The sequence below is a fragment of the Otolemur garnettii genome, unplaced genomic scaffold (assembly GCF_000181295.1).
Source record: "Otolemur garnettii isolate 467f Iridium unplaced genomic scaffold, OtoGar3 scaffold00067, whole genome shotgun sequence".
NCBI classification, from domain to species: Eukaryota; Metazoa; Chordata; class Mammalia; order Primates; family Galagidae; genus Otolemur; species Otolemur garnettii.
In genome coordinates, this window is record NW_003852462.1 from 7783072 (window position 1) to 7799436 (window position 16365).

The 16365-nt window shown below is 50.9% G+C and overlaps 2 protein-coding genes across 2 annotated transcripts in view; both read right to left on the reverse strand.

Moving 5' to 3' along the window:
* Positions 1-340: 340 nt before the first annotated feature.
* SRM (spermidine synthase) lies at positions 341-3818 on the reverse strand. The gene is made up of 8 exons (XM_003793267.3): positions 3525-3818; positions 2876-2996; positions 2487-2579; positions 1501-1654; positions 1125-1208; positions 884-1029; positions 674-796; positions 341-595 (listed from the first exon to the last, which is right to left on the reverse strand). Exons 1-8 carry the CDS (start codon positions 3689-3691, stop codon positions 575-577), a joined length of 909 nt encoding a protein of 302 aa, XP_003793315.1. The 5' UTR covers positions 3692-3818; the 3' UTR covers positions 341-574.
* Positions 3819-8989: 5171 nt separating this feature from the next.
* The window catches only part of EXOSC10 (exosome component 10), a 30163-nt gene continuing 22787 nt past the window's right edge, over positions 8990-16365 (reverse strand). The window contains exons 16-23 of the mRNA XM_012807251.2: positions 15016-15111; positions 14704-14778; positions 13474-13561; positions 12347-12420; positions 11557-11728; positions 10686-10747; positions 10056-10132; positions 8990-9124 (exon numbers count right to left, since the gene is read on the reverse strand). Of these exons, the coding sequence (XP_012662705.1) occupies positions 9094-9124; positions 10056-10132; positions 10686-10747; positions 11557-11728; positions 12347-12420; positions 13474-13561; positions 14704-14778; positions 15016-15111 (675 nt within the window). The 3' untranslated portion in view covers positions 8990-9093. The remainder of the gene's footprint in view (positions 9125-10055; positions 10133-10685; positions 10748-11556; positions 11729-12346; positions 12421-13473; positions 13562-14703; positions 14779-15015; positions 15112-16365) is intronic.

Genomic DNA, 16365 nt, shown 5'->3' on the forward strand with positions numbered 1-16365 from the left:
CTCAGGACACTCTGGGGCAGCCTCGTTCTGATCTTTACAACCCCCATCCCTGACCCTGGGTAGGGGCTTTCACTGTGGCCTTGGGAGGGGCTTGGTAAAGGAATGACTAGCTTCCCTGGACAGATTTGGGTCCAGTTTGATGACTGCCATGTCCCTCTGTGCCACAGGTCAAGAAGTGAGCCCAAGGCTACACAGGAAGGGCCCTGCCATAGTTTAGCCTCTCAGTAGACACTTGTAGGCCAGATACCAGGGCCCATGCAGACTATACCCAAGAGAACCAGATGGCTGATGTGGCCTCTGTGTGGGCCCAGTCAAGGTCAGGGAACACAGGATTCTGAACTTTGTTATAAATACACGTGTTTGGTGAATGAAGGGGAACAAAGGCAGAGAGAGGTGCTGTACACAGCTGGTATAGGCATGGAGGCTGGATGCCCCAGAGAGACACACAGTCCGCCCAGCATCCTGGGGCCTGTAACACTTGGTTGGTGGGTGGTAGCTGGCAGGTCTGGTCTGGGGCTGGAGGGCCCAGGCACCCTGGAGGCTCCCTGGTTCCAGGTCCTGGGTGGTCCTAGGCTCAGCTCACATCATTCAGGGCCTGGTGGGATAGGAGGCCAGTCAGAAGGATGCTCTCTTGGGGGCCTGGGCCCCACTGCCCACTCTGGCAGCCACTCACCTTTCGGGCAAACTCGGGCAGTACAAAGGCTGCCCGGTGCACATCTGAGTTGTAGTATTTCAGTTGCATCTTTTCCACCTGCTTCTGTGTCAGCTGTTGCACTGGCTCCCGGAAGTTGGTGTTCTGGGGACCAAGGACAGAAGTGTATCAGGGGAGGGCTCACCATGTCCTGCCTGTCCCCCCATCTCCCACTGGCAGCCCCTAGCTCACTGGGTTTTTGCTGCACAGCATGAAGCCAATCTGGCCGCTGGGGTAGGTGGGGATGGTGCAGTACGCGTAGGCCACCACTGGGAAGAGGGACTTGCAGAACTGGCGCATCTCCTTGATGAGGTCCAGGTGCAGCCACTGGCACTCACCTGGTGGTGGGAGGGGAGTCGGGGTAGCGTGAGCATCGGTCAGGGCTGGCAACACCCTGTATTCCTCCCACCCCCAATGCCATTCAGTAGCTCACCCTGGCAACAGAGAATGCCATCCTCCTTGAGGGCTGTCTTCATGAGCTGGTAATATGACTCCTTAAAGAGGCTTTCAGCAGGGCCTGCAGGGAACGAGGGACAGAGGAACAATGAATACAACCTGGCTGAAACATCAAGGGCCAATGTGATCCCACCACACAGGTGTCCAGCTTATGAACTTTGGGAAGTAACCTGGCTTCATCCTAATGTCTTGAGCCAGGATTGAGGGGAGAGGTAAAAACTTTTCCTTCAGGGGAATGTACAGCTCTGATATTTTCATCTTTTATTCTTTGAGGGGTGCTGTCCTCTACCCTGGAAAATAGGCCTGGGGGAGGCTGGCCTCCAGAGGGCGCTGGTGCTCCACCCTTTGCTTACCCATGGGGTCCGAGGAGTCAGTGATGATAACATCAAAGGCATCCTGATTCTGTTTCATGAACTCAAAACCATCACCTACATGGAGCGTCAGCTTTGAACTGGAGTAGCCAATGGCCATGCCAGGCAGGAACTTCTTAGAGACTTGGATGACATCCTGGAAGGGACAAGAAGGACCAGGTTGAAGGTGGGGGAGTTCTAGAGCTGGACACAGCCATGTGGAACTCCCTCAGTGACACTACAGCCCAATCAGCTTGGGCAAGCCCTTCCCTTTTTTGGAACCCCAATAAATGGGGAGAACCCTGGTACTTCATCTCCTACCATCCTGTTCCCTCCCCCCCAAACCAAATCACCCCCATCTAAGTGGCTTTCTTGCTGTTCCCTCTTTCAGAAGGATGCAAGTCCAACCTCTGGCCAGGAGAAGCTTCTCCTGCCTCCACACAGCCACCTGCTTCCAGAAGCCTCTGCTCAAATGCCAGCAATCTCCTGAAGGCTTGCCTTGTGATCACCCTCCAGGCTTGGGAGGCACTCCACCTCCTCCAGTGTCCCCCACCCTGTCTCGCCTTTATCAGATCACACTTTGATGTCACCTCTAACTATAACATCAGCTCTGAGGGGGACAGGGACCAGCTTGTCCACCACTGGACCCCAGCACCTGAAGCAATACCTGGCAGAGAGTAGATGCCAACTAAAAACGTGCTGAGTGCAAAGGGTGGATGCAGCTGAGATGTCCCTGAGTTCTAGCCTGGGACTTAAAAATTAGCTTTCATACTAAGAACTACTGTTGAACATGCCCTCACTATGTGCCAGGCCCTTTGCTACCCAGTTTTCCTATGGACCCCTCCCATCATCTGTTTTCCAGATGAGGAAACAGGCCCAGACTTGTTAAGTGCCTGGCCCAAGGGTGTGCAGCCAGTTCAGGGCACAACGGGCCAGGGAGGCAGAGCCAGCCCTCAGACCAGGCCTGCCTCCCCTGTGCAGGAACTCACCTCATCAATCTCACACTGGACCACCGACTCCACAGAGGGGTGCTTCACCACTTCCCGAAGGACACCTCCATCACCACCCCCGATGATCAGCACCTGGAACAGGACAGCAGTCAAGGAGCCCAGGTGGGCTGAGCCCAGGCACTCACACAGAAGCACCTGCAAACCTCACTTCATTCTCTCCCAGCCCCAGGTGTCCCTCTTCCTAGAAGCCCTCAGGACAGAGCATGTCAGTGAGGGGGTTCCCACTCTGGTCTCCTACAGACTCCCCCTGTCCTTCCCAGCACTTGCTCTGACAATCCTTTCGGCAGCATCTGGCTGAGCCCAGGGCACACCTGGGTCTTGGGACACAGCTCAGAACTGAGCTCTGACAGGGATGTGAGACCGGGTACCTTTCGGGGGCTGGGGTGGCTGCAGAGAGGCAGGTTGGCTATCATCTCCTGGTAGGAAAACTCGTCCCTCTCCGTGCACTGGATGACGCCATCCAGCACCAGCACGTTGCCGTAGGTCTTACTGCAGGCGGGGTGACAGTCGGGAACTTGGGTTCTCTGGGGTGGAGGGAACGTGCCCCAACCCGCCCCTGGTGAGGAGAACCTCCCACACCCCGCCGGGGGTCCTAGAGTGAGAAGCAACGGTGACACGTGGCGAGGATGGCGGGCAGGCTCGCTGGGTGGGGGCTGGACTCGGGGTCTCCTCTGGTTCTGACGTGTCCCGGGACTGACACGTGGAGCTCGGTGCAGACTCCAGCTTCCTCTCTCTTAGAGGCCGCCCGAAGCGCCAGCCCCCGGCCGAGGGAGCCGGGATGCAGGGTGGAGAAGGCCCGCAGGAGGGCACCGGCCTACTTCCCAAGAACTTCTGACAGTTTCGCGGGGGGAGCAGCGGCTCAGAGGGGCGCCGGGAGGCAGGACATGGGCCAGACCGAAAAGAGGGTGGTCTGGGCCAGAATTAGGGCAGGGCGGGGGCCGGCTGGGGTCCCTGCTGGGAAGGACCCTGCCGGGTGGGCAGTGGACGTAGTGCCGAGGAAGACGGGGGCGGTGGTACCTGCGGAAGACGAGGATATCCTGGTACCGCGAGCGCTGATGGTGGAGAAGCTGCTCTACCTGCAGCGACAAGGCCTGGCCGGGCCACAGGCTGCACGTCTCACGGAACCAGCCCTCGCGGATGGTGGCGGGGCCAGAGGGGTCAGGGCCGTCGGGGCCGGACTCCATGGCGGGCGGGCGGGCGGCGCTGGGCGCGGAACGCGGGCCCGGGACTGCAGGCCGCGCGGAGCCGCAGCACAACGGGACCAGCTCCGCCCGCCGCCCGCGCCGCAACCTAATCCCGGCCGCAGGCGGGGCCTGCTGGAGGGGGCGGGGCAAACCCCCGCCAATGGCAGCGCGGCCATGCCGGGCGCTCATTGGCCGCCGGCCCGCTTCGTGGCGCCCAGTGGCCGGGGCGCCCTGTCCGTCGGCGGCAGCAGGGTAGTGCGGTTCGCTCCGGAGCCACGTGGGGCTGGGGCCGGGAGGCCGGGCCGGGGCCAAGGGGCGGGTTCCCGGGCCGAGGGGCGGGCCAGCGTATGAGGTCCTGGTCTCTCCTACGGCCCTGGGCCTGCTGAGGCTGTGCGCTCCGGCTCCTGTCCTCTCCCCGTGGTTTGGGGGCACCCAAGGCCGCGCGACTCAGGCTGGGCGCACACTGTTGCGGTGCTGCGACGTGAGGACCGGGATTTAAGCCTTTAGGCTGGAGAACTAGGAGCGGGTAGCTACATTGTAGGGCAAGGGGTTACGTTGTTGGGTGGAGCTAGAGAATGTATCCCTCCCAGCGTCCACAATTTGGCTCCCTGTTGGACAGATTGTGTGGCTCGTCGGGACACACTGAGGATTTTCACTTAAAAGGGTCATCACTGCCCGCGATTTAACAAGCTAGATTTAGCCGGTTCCCAGAGCTATGAGCTATGGCTGGCGAATAAGAGAGAGAAGTGCTTTTCTAAATTTACCAGCACCGTCCAGGAAGAGGCCCAACACATGCATATTCAGCACCAGAAAAGACTGGCACGCAGATTTTCTTGACAAACTGGGTCTCGCTCCTGGAAGAGTAAGCGGGAATGTGCTGTTTTTATGGAAATGTCAAGGAACTTCTCTGAATCACATTAAGCATGCTAATTACCAAATATTAAATGCTAATTGCTCTACTCCCAGTTTGAATGCCAAGGAAAGAAGATGAAACCGGTATAAGCTACCCGTGACATTATGTCAGGGATGTTTTTTGATTGACGTTTTGCACTCTCCACCTGGCGGTGGGGAGCATGTTCCCTCTCTCTTAAGCTGAGTAACATGATGTTTATCAAAGAGACCAAGCCTCAGGACGTGGGGCATCCACATGCCTTGATTGACCTTAAGCTCCTTTAGAAAGGGAGATATGCCCAGGGGTTAAAGAACTGCCAGGTGACAGTTCTCACAGGTGTGTTCTATCACCCCAGATTATTAACAAAAGGTGATTACACACCAGATGCAGTCATTCAGTATGTCCAATTACTACAGGTTTTATTGGGTCCAGCTCTGTACTTGGCTCAACGTGTTCATCTAACAGCCTAAACTTCCTCCAAGACATTTCTGTCTCTGGGTGCTATTTGCTGACTTGTCTGCATTTCCTGAGCCAGAATATAAGCTCCCCCAGGCTAGGGATGGTGCCTGTAGGAGGCAGGCCCAGATAAGGGCTGGTGCCTTGTGGATCTTGGTTTTATTCTAGGTGGAGCACAGTGACCCTCCACTGGGGCCCTGGCATTCCAGAGCACAGCATGATAGGAAAGTGGAGGATCAAGTCCATCCCATGTCTCCTATGACTTGAACCAAACTGCTCCAGCATGTGTGCCTCAAGTGAGGAGGCCCATAATGACATCCTTTGCTCTCCTATAAAAGAGGTGAAGCCAAGGGATGGAATGTATAGGAGTTGCTTGAACCTTCCAAGTGCACAGAAAACAAAGACCTTGAACACACTAGTTAAAAATTCCATGAGCTCAGAAATGTCACCTGAGTGACATGAGCTCAGAAATATCCTCCTTGTGACCTGTTTCATTCAGGTCACAGGAGGAAAAACTGATTTTGCCAGAAGAAGCCATTACTTCATAGCCCAGTTAAAACCATAATGGATACTAAAACCCCAAATGGACAAAACTACGTTATAGCACAGACTGTTTCCCTAAATCCAGCCCAATGTGCATTTAACATTCAGATGTACAGCACTACTACCTGGGGGGCTGGCACCCCCAATCTCCTAAAAGTGTTGATATTTTATAAAAAGAAGTCTGCGTGAGGTTGCTCATGCCTGGATTCCTAGCACTTGGGAGGCTGAGGTGGGTGGATTGCCTGAGCTTACAGGTTCAAGATCAACCGGAGCCACAGTGAGACCGCATCTCTAAAAAGTAGCTGTGTGGCAGGTGCCTGTAGTCCCAGCTACTCAGGAGGCTGAGGCAAGAGAATCACTTGAGCCCAAGAGTTTGAGGTTGCTGTGAGCTGTGATGCCACAGCACTCTACCGAGGTTGACAAAGTGAGACTGTCTCAAAAAACAAACAAAAAATACAAATTATATATATAAGAGGAAGAAGAGAGAGTAAGGAGGTGAGCCAATGGCTGCTGTCTAAAGCAATGGTTTAAATGGGGTTGCCACATGGTTATTTGTCCCTGTTCAGACACACTTCCTAGGCAGTTAGCACTTGAGAGTCCTTTTTGAAGCACTGTGTTTCATCAGGGAGGCAGCTGTGGTTGAGTGGAAACAAATGTGGCCATTAAGTGGCGGTGCCTGGTTGAAGATGCTATGGCAAGCTGCCTAAGGCACCGTGAACAGCAGCATGCCTTCTGGAGCAGAGAGCCCTTCTGCTCACATTCTCTGCCTCTGACCCTGCCAGCCCTGCCAGATTCCTTTCCCCTCTTCTGGAGTACAGGCCCAGCCACAGCACTCCAAACTTCAGTGCCTGACTGGTTGGCTTTCAAACCCCTGCACATGTGCTCCGAGAGTGACTTGAGCCCCTGCCCTTCTCTGAACTCCCTGAGGCTGTCATCTTTACCCGTTGGCCCAGTGGCCCTGGACTCCGGGTTCCATGGGCCTATATAATGTGAAAACATCTAGGAATAAATGTTGGGTTGCCAACTTTATTTTATTTTTTTTGCAGTTTTTGGCCAGGGCTGGGTTTGAACCTACCACCTCCGGCATATGGGGCCGGTGCCCTACTCCTTTGAGCCACAGGTACCGCTGGGTTGCCAACTTTTTATTTGTAAGAAGTGACATTTACAAAGACCTCAAACTCCTACTGTTTGTGGTCCTCATTTTTAAGAAACAAACAGAAAAACATTGTAAGAAAGAATTAGTAAGGAAAACCCGACGAGGAACCATTTTAACTCTCTGGGAGACTGTTCTCACTCACCTGACCAGCAGTGACCTGCTATGCCTGTTCAGCCAGGTTTGGGGCCTGAGGCCTTAGCTAACCATGTGGTCTCAAACCACAGCAGGCAGGATCACCTGGAGAGCTGGGTGAGCACCAAGTCCAGGCTTCTGGGTGGTCATGGTGGTCCCAGTTTCTTTTGGACAAGCTCCCGCTGGGCTCTGAAGGAGCACGAGGATACAGAGCTCTCCAGACTCCTCTCCTTCCTCTTTAAGGTCCAGCCTAAATGCCCCATTCCTAAAGCCTCTCAGACCATCCTCAGTGGAAAATAATGTCTCACTTTAAGAAATGTTCCATCTTTGTCCATTTTTTATAGCAGAGACTGCCACTCTTTGTCAGTGATTGCTACTTGTCACTCAATGTCCATTCTTACAAAATTCTATAATGGAACCCTGTTATTTTCAGTTGGATACATAGAAGACCAAAATAGTATTTCCCATTACCCTTTGCTGTGATCATGTGACAAAGTTCAGACCAGTGGGAAGTAGAAATGGGCAGTATCCTTTTAAAAGAGAGATAGGGCCAGGCGCTGTGGCTCATGGCTGTAATACTAGCACTCTGGGAGATCAAGGCAGGTGGAATGCCTGAGCTCAGGAATTTAAGACCAGCCTGAGTAAGAGCAAGACCCTGTCTCTAACTAAAAAATAGAAAAAAAGAAAAAAAAGAAAAGAAAGAAAGAAAAAGAAAAACTAGTCAGGTGTTGTGATGGTGCCTGTAGTCCCAGCTACTTGGGAGTGTGAGGCAAGAGAATCATTTAAGCCCAAGAGGTGGAGGTTGCTGTGAGCTGTGACACCACAGCACTCTACCAAGGACTCTGGGAGGCCAACATAGGTGGATTGCTTGAGCTCAGGAGTTCAAGACCAACCTGAGCAAGAGCAAGACCTTATCTCTAAAAAATAGCTGGGGGTTGTGGCGGGTGCCTATAGTCCTAGCTACTAAGGAACCTAAGGCAAGAGGATAGCTTGAGCCCAAGAGTTTGAGGTTGCTGAAACTAGGCTGATGCCATAGCACTCTAGCTTATGGCAACAGAGTGAGACTCTGTCTCAAAAAAAAAAAAAAAAATAATGTAAATAAATAAATAAGAGATTGGGGCCGGGCAGGGTGACTTACATCTGCAATCCTAGCACTATGGGAGGTCAAGGCAGGAGGATCACTTGAACCCAGGAGTTTGAGGTTGCTGTGAGCTAGGTTCACGCCATGGCACTCTAGCCTGGAGAATAGGGTGACACTCTGTCTCAATAAAAAAAGAGAGAAAGAGAGATTGCATGTTTTTTTCTCTTTCAGCTGACTGGAATGAGAATGGCTGGAACTAGAGCAGTCACTGTGGACCATGAAGCGTAAGACCTGTGTTTGAATTGAAGATGGTAAAATAACAAGGTATGAACCTGTGTCTGAGATCTCAAGTGGCCATACTAGATCTGGACCAACGACATTTACAGAACAAAGAGAAACATCTCTCTTAGTAAATCCCTGGTAGTTTGGCTTTCCTGTCATGTTTTTTTTTTTGAGACAGAGTTTTACTTATGTTGCCCTTGGTAAGAGTGCCATGGTGTTACAGCTCACAGCAACCTCAAACTCTTGGGCTTAAGCAATTCTCCTGCCTCCGCCTCCCAAATAGCTGGGACCACAGGTGCCCACCACAATGCCCGGCTATTTTTTGGTTGCAGCCATCACTGTTTGGTGGGCTGGGGCTGGATTTGAACCCGCCACCTCAGGTGTATGTGGCTGGCACCTTAGCCACTTGAGCCACAGGCGCCGAGCCCTCAACAATATTTCTTACCATTTGGCTTACCTCATGTTACCTGAAGGCCTGTGAAGGTGGTAAAATGCCCACAGACCTCTCTTAAGACGCAGTCAGACAAGCACATGCCCTGTGGCTCACAGATGCAGCCCCTGTCTGGGTTACAAAAGGTCCTTCCGCAGTCTTCTTCAGAAGTGGTTCTGGATCTCTCTAGAACTTACAGTAACCTCCAAGGTCATGCTTACCTTTGTCCGCAGATAGCTGAGGATGGTAATCAGGACAGGACAGGGTCTGTCCTCCCACCAGAAATGTAGTGGCAGCAAAAGAAAAGTAAGGAACCAGCTTTCTCCCAGTAAGAATTATTTTTAATGGTTTAAAAATAGGTCTGTACAAAACCAGCACCTCCATTTGGTGCCTCCAGTCCACTGAGGGGTCCCAGAGGTTTCTTCCAACACTATCTCTTTGGCCAATTGTACCTGAAGCCTCTGCAGAGACAATAGAAAAACAAGGGTTACTTTTTCCAATTTGGCTGGATGTTTGTTCTCAGCATTTTATAAAACATTGCGACCTTAATCATGTGCCACTGAGGGAGACTCAGCTGGGCAGCAATGTATCCCCCACAGTCCTGGAGACAGGACTGTGGCCGGGGGCAGTGCTCTGTGGCCACAGGCTTGGCTGGGCAGACCTGTTCCCTACTGGGGCATGCCCTTGGGGTGAGTCCCCTGATCTTAGGGTCTGCTCAAGTACTAGGATTTCATGCTTTTAAACTGAGACATTTCTTTTTTCTTTTTTTGTAGAGATAGAGTCTCACTTTATTATCCTCAGTAGGGTGCTGTGGGATAACACAGCTCATAGCAACCTCTAACTCCTGGACTTAGGTGATTCTGTTGCCTCAGCCTCCCAAGTAACTGGGACTACAGGCACCTGCCACAATGCCCGCTATTATTTTGTTGCAGTTTGGCCGGGGCCAGGTTTGAACCTGCCACCCTCAGTATATGGGGCTGGCATCCTACCCACTGAGCCACAGGCACTGACCACTGAAACATTCTAATAAAAACAACCCACATTTGCTTATTGATTTTTTTCTCATTCCTAAGAAACAGGCTAGTCTAAAATTTCGTATGTATTTGCTTTGAGGTGATCCCAGGAAATGATATAATAATAGCAGAGAGCTCAGAATGAGGGGAATTTGAGTCCTGGGATGCAGTGACTGGCTGTGTGGCATAGAACAAACCCCTTCCCCTCTTCTGTTTTCTGAGTAAGAAGGAGAGGGACCTGGCTTTGGGAGACTTTCTGAGTCTTCTCAGTTGAGACCTCTGGGTGCTCACTCTGAGACTGTTCCCACAGAACAGTACCAAGCATGGCAGATGCATCGTCTCCGGGCTCCCTGGATCTCAAGGGCTGTCAACCACATACCTGTCTGACTTCCCAGTTGCAAAGGACATGCTTTTGTTTCCCACTGACTGTCTAAGTTTCTTGGCTGCAATGCACTTCTGAAAAGATAAGAAACAATTTAAGCTAAGTAACAACCTTGACCACAAGATATATAGAAAAATACACCTGAGCTCAGATGGTCAAAGACTCCAGCACAGGTATGAACGTGGTTTCATTTAAAGTTGAAATTGCTGTGTCTCTAAAAATTTGGCTGTTAGGATGTGCTACAAAAGGATCAGGGCATCTGTCCATATGAGCCTCAGCCTCCACAGGCTGAACTGCAGCCACGTTCAGTCTGACTGGCACCGACCCAACACCCACACGGGGCAAATGCAGGCTTGTGCAGGCCCCAGAGGGAGTGCTTCTGTCCTGTGGCTATAGTTGCCATAGCAGCAAACACAGAGTTAATACGCTGTAAAATTGCACAGCAGCTTTTATGGCCTTTTTAAATTGCTAGAATAATTGATGGGTATTGTCTATACCTAGGAAGAAATGAGGTGAGGAAAAAGATAAGCAAAGGAAAAGAATTTCTAGATGGACCCATCTTCCCAGTAGAGGAAGAGTCAAAAACAAGCCCCACAGGTGTGCTGGTGCCCCCAGCGTAGTTCTTACCTTGCCAGATGGGGTCTGCTTATTTGGATCAAACTGGGAAGAAGGTTTGGATTTGCTGTTTCCTGCAAGGTAAGAGAGGCCAGGACCATGGAAATGAGTTAATATACACACGGACTCACACAGGTCATGGCAGGTGCCACATTGGCAGGTGCCGAGGAACTTACAGCTCACACCACTTAACATCTTATACTCCTGGTAACTGTGGGCAGCCTGAAACCTAGGCCTAGTTCTCACACTCTAGTCTCAGGGTGTTCTGGACAGGTGCCCAATGCAGTAGCCACTCTCACATCAAGGAAATCCCTTCTGATCTGAATGTCAGATGACATGTGAGTGACCTGGGCTCTGAGGCAATGTTCCTGCATAGGGACCACTGTATGCACTGTCACACTCTGCTCTCTCTCTCTTCCAAGGGGACGTGTTGCTACAGAAGCTGCTTGAGAGTCAGGGAGGCCATTCACTGCGCCTTCAGAGCAGGTGGATTCACAGCCTAAGGGGCCACAGGAGATGTAGCTTAAGGGCTACAGGTTTTTTCAATAAATAAATTTCAGTGAGGGGAGGGAGAGACATGAACGTGTGTGTTTTGGGGCACAAGTTACTGAGAAGGGACAAAGTTACTGATCACAGTGGAAGTGACAGTCACCTTGCTAAACCAGAGGCTACTGTGAGAGTGAACTCCAGGGGAGGAGGGTAGTGACGGCCAGCAGGCATCCATTCCTGTCCCTTTGTTTCTCCGGTGGCTCTGACCACTTCTGTTGGTGGCCTGTCTAGGGCAGGGCTTACTCTGCAGCTAAGCTGTGCTTTCTTTATTCTCTGGCTTCCTCCCACCCAGAATGGCCAGATGCCCCCTCCCCATGCTCTGGTACTTCCTTACCAGCAAAGGCCTTGAAGTCTGACTGGCTGTAGTCATAAGGGGTAAAATCTTTCTCGGGCAGATCTGAGTCCTTAGGCTTCTTGGAAACTTTGAGTCGCTTCTTCTCCTGCTTCTGTTCTGTGGTCCTGGGGTCGCTCATCGTCCGCTCTCTCTTCTTAGCAGCACTTTCCAGCTGCGCAGCAGGGAGGGGGACAGGTGAGGAGAGACTCCCAGGGCTCCCGAGAAGACCTGGGGATCCAGCTTCCTATATGGCATAGAGCCTGTCCAGTGGTGGGGAGAGGAGCTGTGGCTGGAACTTGAAGGATTATCACACTTACTGCCAACTGGAGCAGGCTCCTCAGTGGACAATGGTATCAGGCCACTTAAGAAAGGCAGCATATTACTTGGGAGGCTGAGGCAAGAGAATCGCTTACGCTCAAAAGTTTGAGGTTTCTGTGTGAGCTGTGACACCACAGCACTGTACCAAGGGTGACGTAAGTGAGACTGTCTCAAAAAAAAAAAAAAAGGCAGCCTTGAGAATTCCACAGGGCTCTGGGGGTGATAGAGGGGACAGAACACTTCCTGGGGCAGAGGGACAAACAGGCTGCAAGGCCCTGTCTCCCACCACTGCTGAGTGGTGTGGCAGATAGGGGATGCCCTCCAAGAGAAGGGGCCACTTAGCTCTGCCGAGGGGATGCGAAGAAAACCTAACGGACAAGCCAGTACGGGCTGGGGAGAAAGCACTTCACGTCCAGCACAGGGTAAGCCCCAGGTTGCCCTATTTCTTAGAAATAGAAAAGCCAGCACATACTGCGACCTGTTGTCGGACGGAGAGAGCTGGCTCCTCTGCGGCTTCCTGCTTTTCCTTCACCTGTTCCTGAGTAGCTGCGTAAGAGAGAACTGTCTGTGGAGCTGAGTCCAGGAGTTCACCCCCCACCTTCCTCACTTGGCCCGTGCAGCTGTGCCTCCCACCCTTCCTCCCCCCATCCCTATCCCTACAGGCCACTTGCCTTGGGGCTCAGGCCCACCCTCTCCTGCACGCTCCACCTGAGAACCTCCCCCAAACCCAGGCTAAACGTCCTGTGGCCTATTTGATGGCAATTTGGGGCTGTTTAACAGGGATCACAGCCATCACAGTCAAGGACTATAACCATAACCTCTTCCCCTCCAGCCAGGTCCTCCGTCGTTTCCTTGCACCGATGGCAACTCCACCTTTCTAGTTAGCTGCTCAAGACAAAACCTTCTAGCATCCACGCTCCTTTCTTCCACTTGCCACACTCAGCTCATTGTCAAATACTGTCAGCTCTGCTGTAGGCCACATCCAGGTTCTGACAACATCCATCCTCTGCCACCACACTGGTCCAAGTCCCTGTCCCCTTTCACTTGGACTACTAGCACGTCTCCTAAGGTGGCTCCATTTTTTTCTCTACAATCTACCCTTAACAGAGCAGCCAGAGGGCTCCTGGTAACAGGTTAAGTCAGTTCCTTTGCCTCTTCTGCTCAGGACCCTTCAAGGTTCCCCAATTCTCCTGGAGTTAAGAGCCAAAATACTCCAGTGGGCCCCTCTGCTTCCTCATCTTCACCCACTCTGCCCAGCTGCAGGGGCCTCTTGCTACTGTGGGCATGTCTGGCAAGCTACTGACTGGGGCCTGTGGATTCACTGTGCCTTTAGTCTATAACACTCTTTCCTAGAACGCTATAGGCCTCTGCCCCGTGCCCTGTTTACTGGATTGCTTTCCCTAACCTCTGTCAAGAAATGGCCCACACTCCAGCCCAGCACTCCCTACATCTCTCTGCAGAGTAGGCAGGTGAGGCCTGCAGGGGGTCTGCACCCGAGTTGTTCACTCCAGCATCTGGCACTCTGCTGAAAGACTGAATCGACAGACTGCTGTCAGGGGTTGTTCATAACAAGAGTTTATGAGCAAGTGGGACATATACCTGTTTGTCTGGCTGCCTTCTTCTTGACAGTCTCTTTAGATTCTTTTTGTACCTGTACCTGGCTTGCCAGTTTCCAACGGTTGCTGATCTATAAAGAAAACAAACATAACAGACTCCGAATCTCTGCCACCTAGGTATGGGTTACTTTTAATGAGGTGACACTGGACATGCTAAGCTAGTAAGTACACACGTTCTAGTCATAAATCTAGGCACACAAAAAACAAAATCTCATGCTGGCTTTATTTATAAAATCCTTATTTAGGATGACAAAGTACAAATGTGCTCCAGGAACAGGGCTGGAGGCTGTCCCATCCACTGTCTTATTCAGTCCCTTCTGTGACCCTGAGACAAAGGCACCAGCATCACCACTTCTTTAGAGACAAGCAAACAGGCTCAGGGAGGGTAAATAACTATTCCAGGGGACACAGCTAGCAAATGGTGGAGGCAGGTTCAAGGCAGGGCTTCTGCGTGTCTGCTGTGCTTCTCTGATGCCACGTGGACCTGTGGCATTAGAACGCACCTCCATAACACTGACCACAGCATGGCAAGGGATGCACAGTTGTTCAATGTGCCACAACCAGTGGGGGAAATGAGGAGAGAAGGCAAAACCCCACCTGACTCTCCACCCCTAAAAACAGCAGGCTAAGCCACAGCGGCAAGGCCAGGCCTCTCAGGGTTTGGCCTAATGAGGGGACTGTGCTGCCGGGCGGGGCCGCCCATGTCAGCAGAGCGGCCGCTCCCTGCAGGGAGGAAGGAGGCTGTTAACAGACATGGACACGCTGGCTCCCAGGAACACCTCATGGGGATCCAGGGGAGGTGTGTTCTTATTCTTATTCATAATGCTGTTAAAAACAAATCAAACAATATAAGACAGATGTTTTAAAATTAAAGCTGTTACCTTTAAATGCCTTAAAGTAACATATATCTGTAAAAAATGCATCAAGCTATACATTTAGTATTTGTATACTTCAGTACATATAAATTAAACCTGAATTTAAAAAACGAAAAGAAAGAAATGTTTCTTAAAAGGTCTCTGAGTAGTTCTGAGGATCTGATGGAAGTTCTGGCCCCTCTCCCTAGAAACAGTGCTTAGATATAAAGGGCTTTAGCATCAATCTCAGGGGTTCTCAGGTGAGATGGGCTTGTCTAATATAGACACCTAGTTCAAATAACTAAGAAGTCCCCTTTTCTTAGAAAGTCTCTTTTAGAGAAGGTGACAAATCTACTCACTTCATAGATTTTCGTTGATGGATCGAACTTTGCTGCCTCAGAGATGTGAGCACAGTGTCCTCGTGAAGGCAGGAACTGGAGGAAGGAAACAGCCCTGTGAAATGCTGCAGGGGACAGGATCTACACTCACAGGGCAGAGGCACTCAGATGGGGGGTGTGGTGTCACCTCAGATTTCTAACCTGGACACCAGGGACAAATGACACCCCCTCCCCAACTCCTCTCTCCAAAGTCTCATCTCCTCTTTTCTAGGTAAAAGGCCCGACAGCTTCAGACACCTCTGCACACTCTCTGCACACACAACTATTGCTCACCATCCTAAAGGGGTTTTCAAAGGACTCCATTATGCTCTGGGCTTTCTTCTGTGCAACTGTTAATGGACCCTTTCCATTTTCTTCAGCACTAGGTTCCTGCAGGGACAAAAAAGATCACTTATAACCACAAATGTGTGAGAGTGACACCGACAGCAATGACTAAGTCTTCTCAAGCTCTCCTATGCATGCAGCACTGTCCTCTAGTAGCACACAGAAGGGTTTCAATAATTACATGTTGGATCAACAAATTCTGTGTCCTCACAGCCTATGAAGTGCACAGTATTGCTCTCACCAACTTACAGAGGAGGAAACAGGCCTGATGAGGCTATGATAATCTTCCAGAGCCTCAGAGGGAACAGTGGCAGGACAGGGATTTAAACCTAGGACAGCCTGGCTTTAGAACTTGAGATCTTCTTTCTTTGAACAGAGTTTGGGTCTGTCGCCCCAGGTTGAGTACAGTGGCATCATTATAGCTCACAGCAACCTCAAACTCCTAAGGCTTAAGTGATTCTTCTACTTCAAGCTCCGTAAGTGCTAAATTACAGGTGTGAGTCACTAATCCTGGCCCCTAACCCAGGGTCTTAACTGATACTTGTAATTTAATATTATAAATCTTAAGTTCGCTGGTGGGCTAGTGGTTAGGGTTTGGCGCTTTCTCTTACAAATCTCTATGGGGAATCAATCAGAATGTTACTTCCAATGGGTTTGTAAGACCTGTGCTGTTCTTTGGCTTCACTTTACCTATACTTTCTGCAGCATGGAGTCTAGGGAGATCACAGCTTCCTTTAAACTAAACACGATGCTTCAATCTTAATGGAGCCTAAAGTGTATGCTAACACTTTTAGCTGCTAAATCACCTTGATGGTTCATTCATATCACTCTGTGATCAACTAAAGTTCCTATATGTTCCTCATGAATTACTGAAGATCCAACCTAAATTTATGTAATTCAGTTAGAAAAAAAAGGTGATCCAAGATGGCACACAATTTGCAGGTGACATCTCATCTTCTGGGCTTTGGTCCTACCTTGAGAATGATGAAATGGTTGTAAAGTTTGATCCTGTAACCTACTACCCCATCTAACTTTTTTATCATTTGAACATTTGCTAATCTTTGTATTTTTTATTTACTTTTGATTTTTTTAGAGATGAAGTCTTGCTCTGTTACACAAGCTGACCTCAAACTAATGGGCTCAAGATATCCTCTCCCAGCTTGGTGCCTGTGGCTCAGCAGCTAGGGCACCAGCCACATATACCAGAGCTGGCAGGTTCGAATCTGGCCCTGGCCTGCCAAACAATAACAACTACAACCAAAAAAAAATAGCCAGGTGTTGTGGTGGGCACCTGAAGTC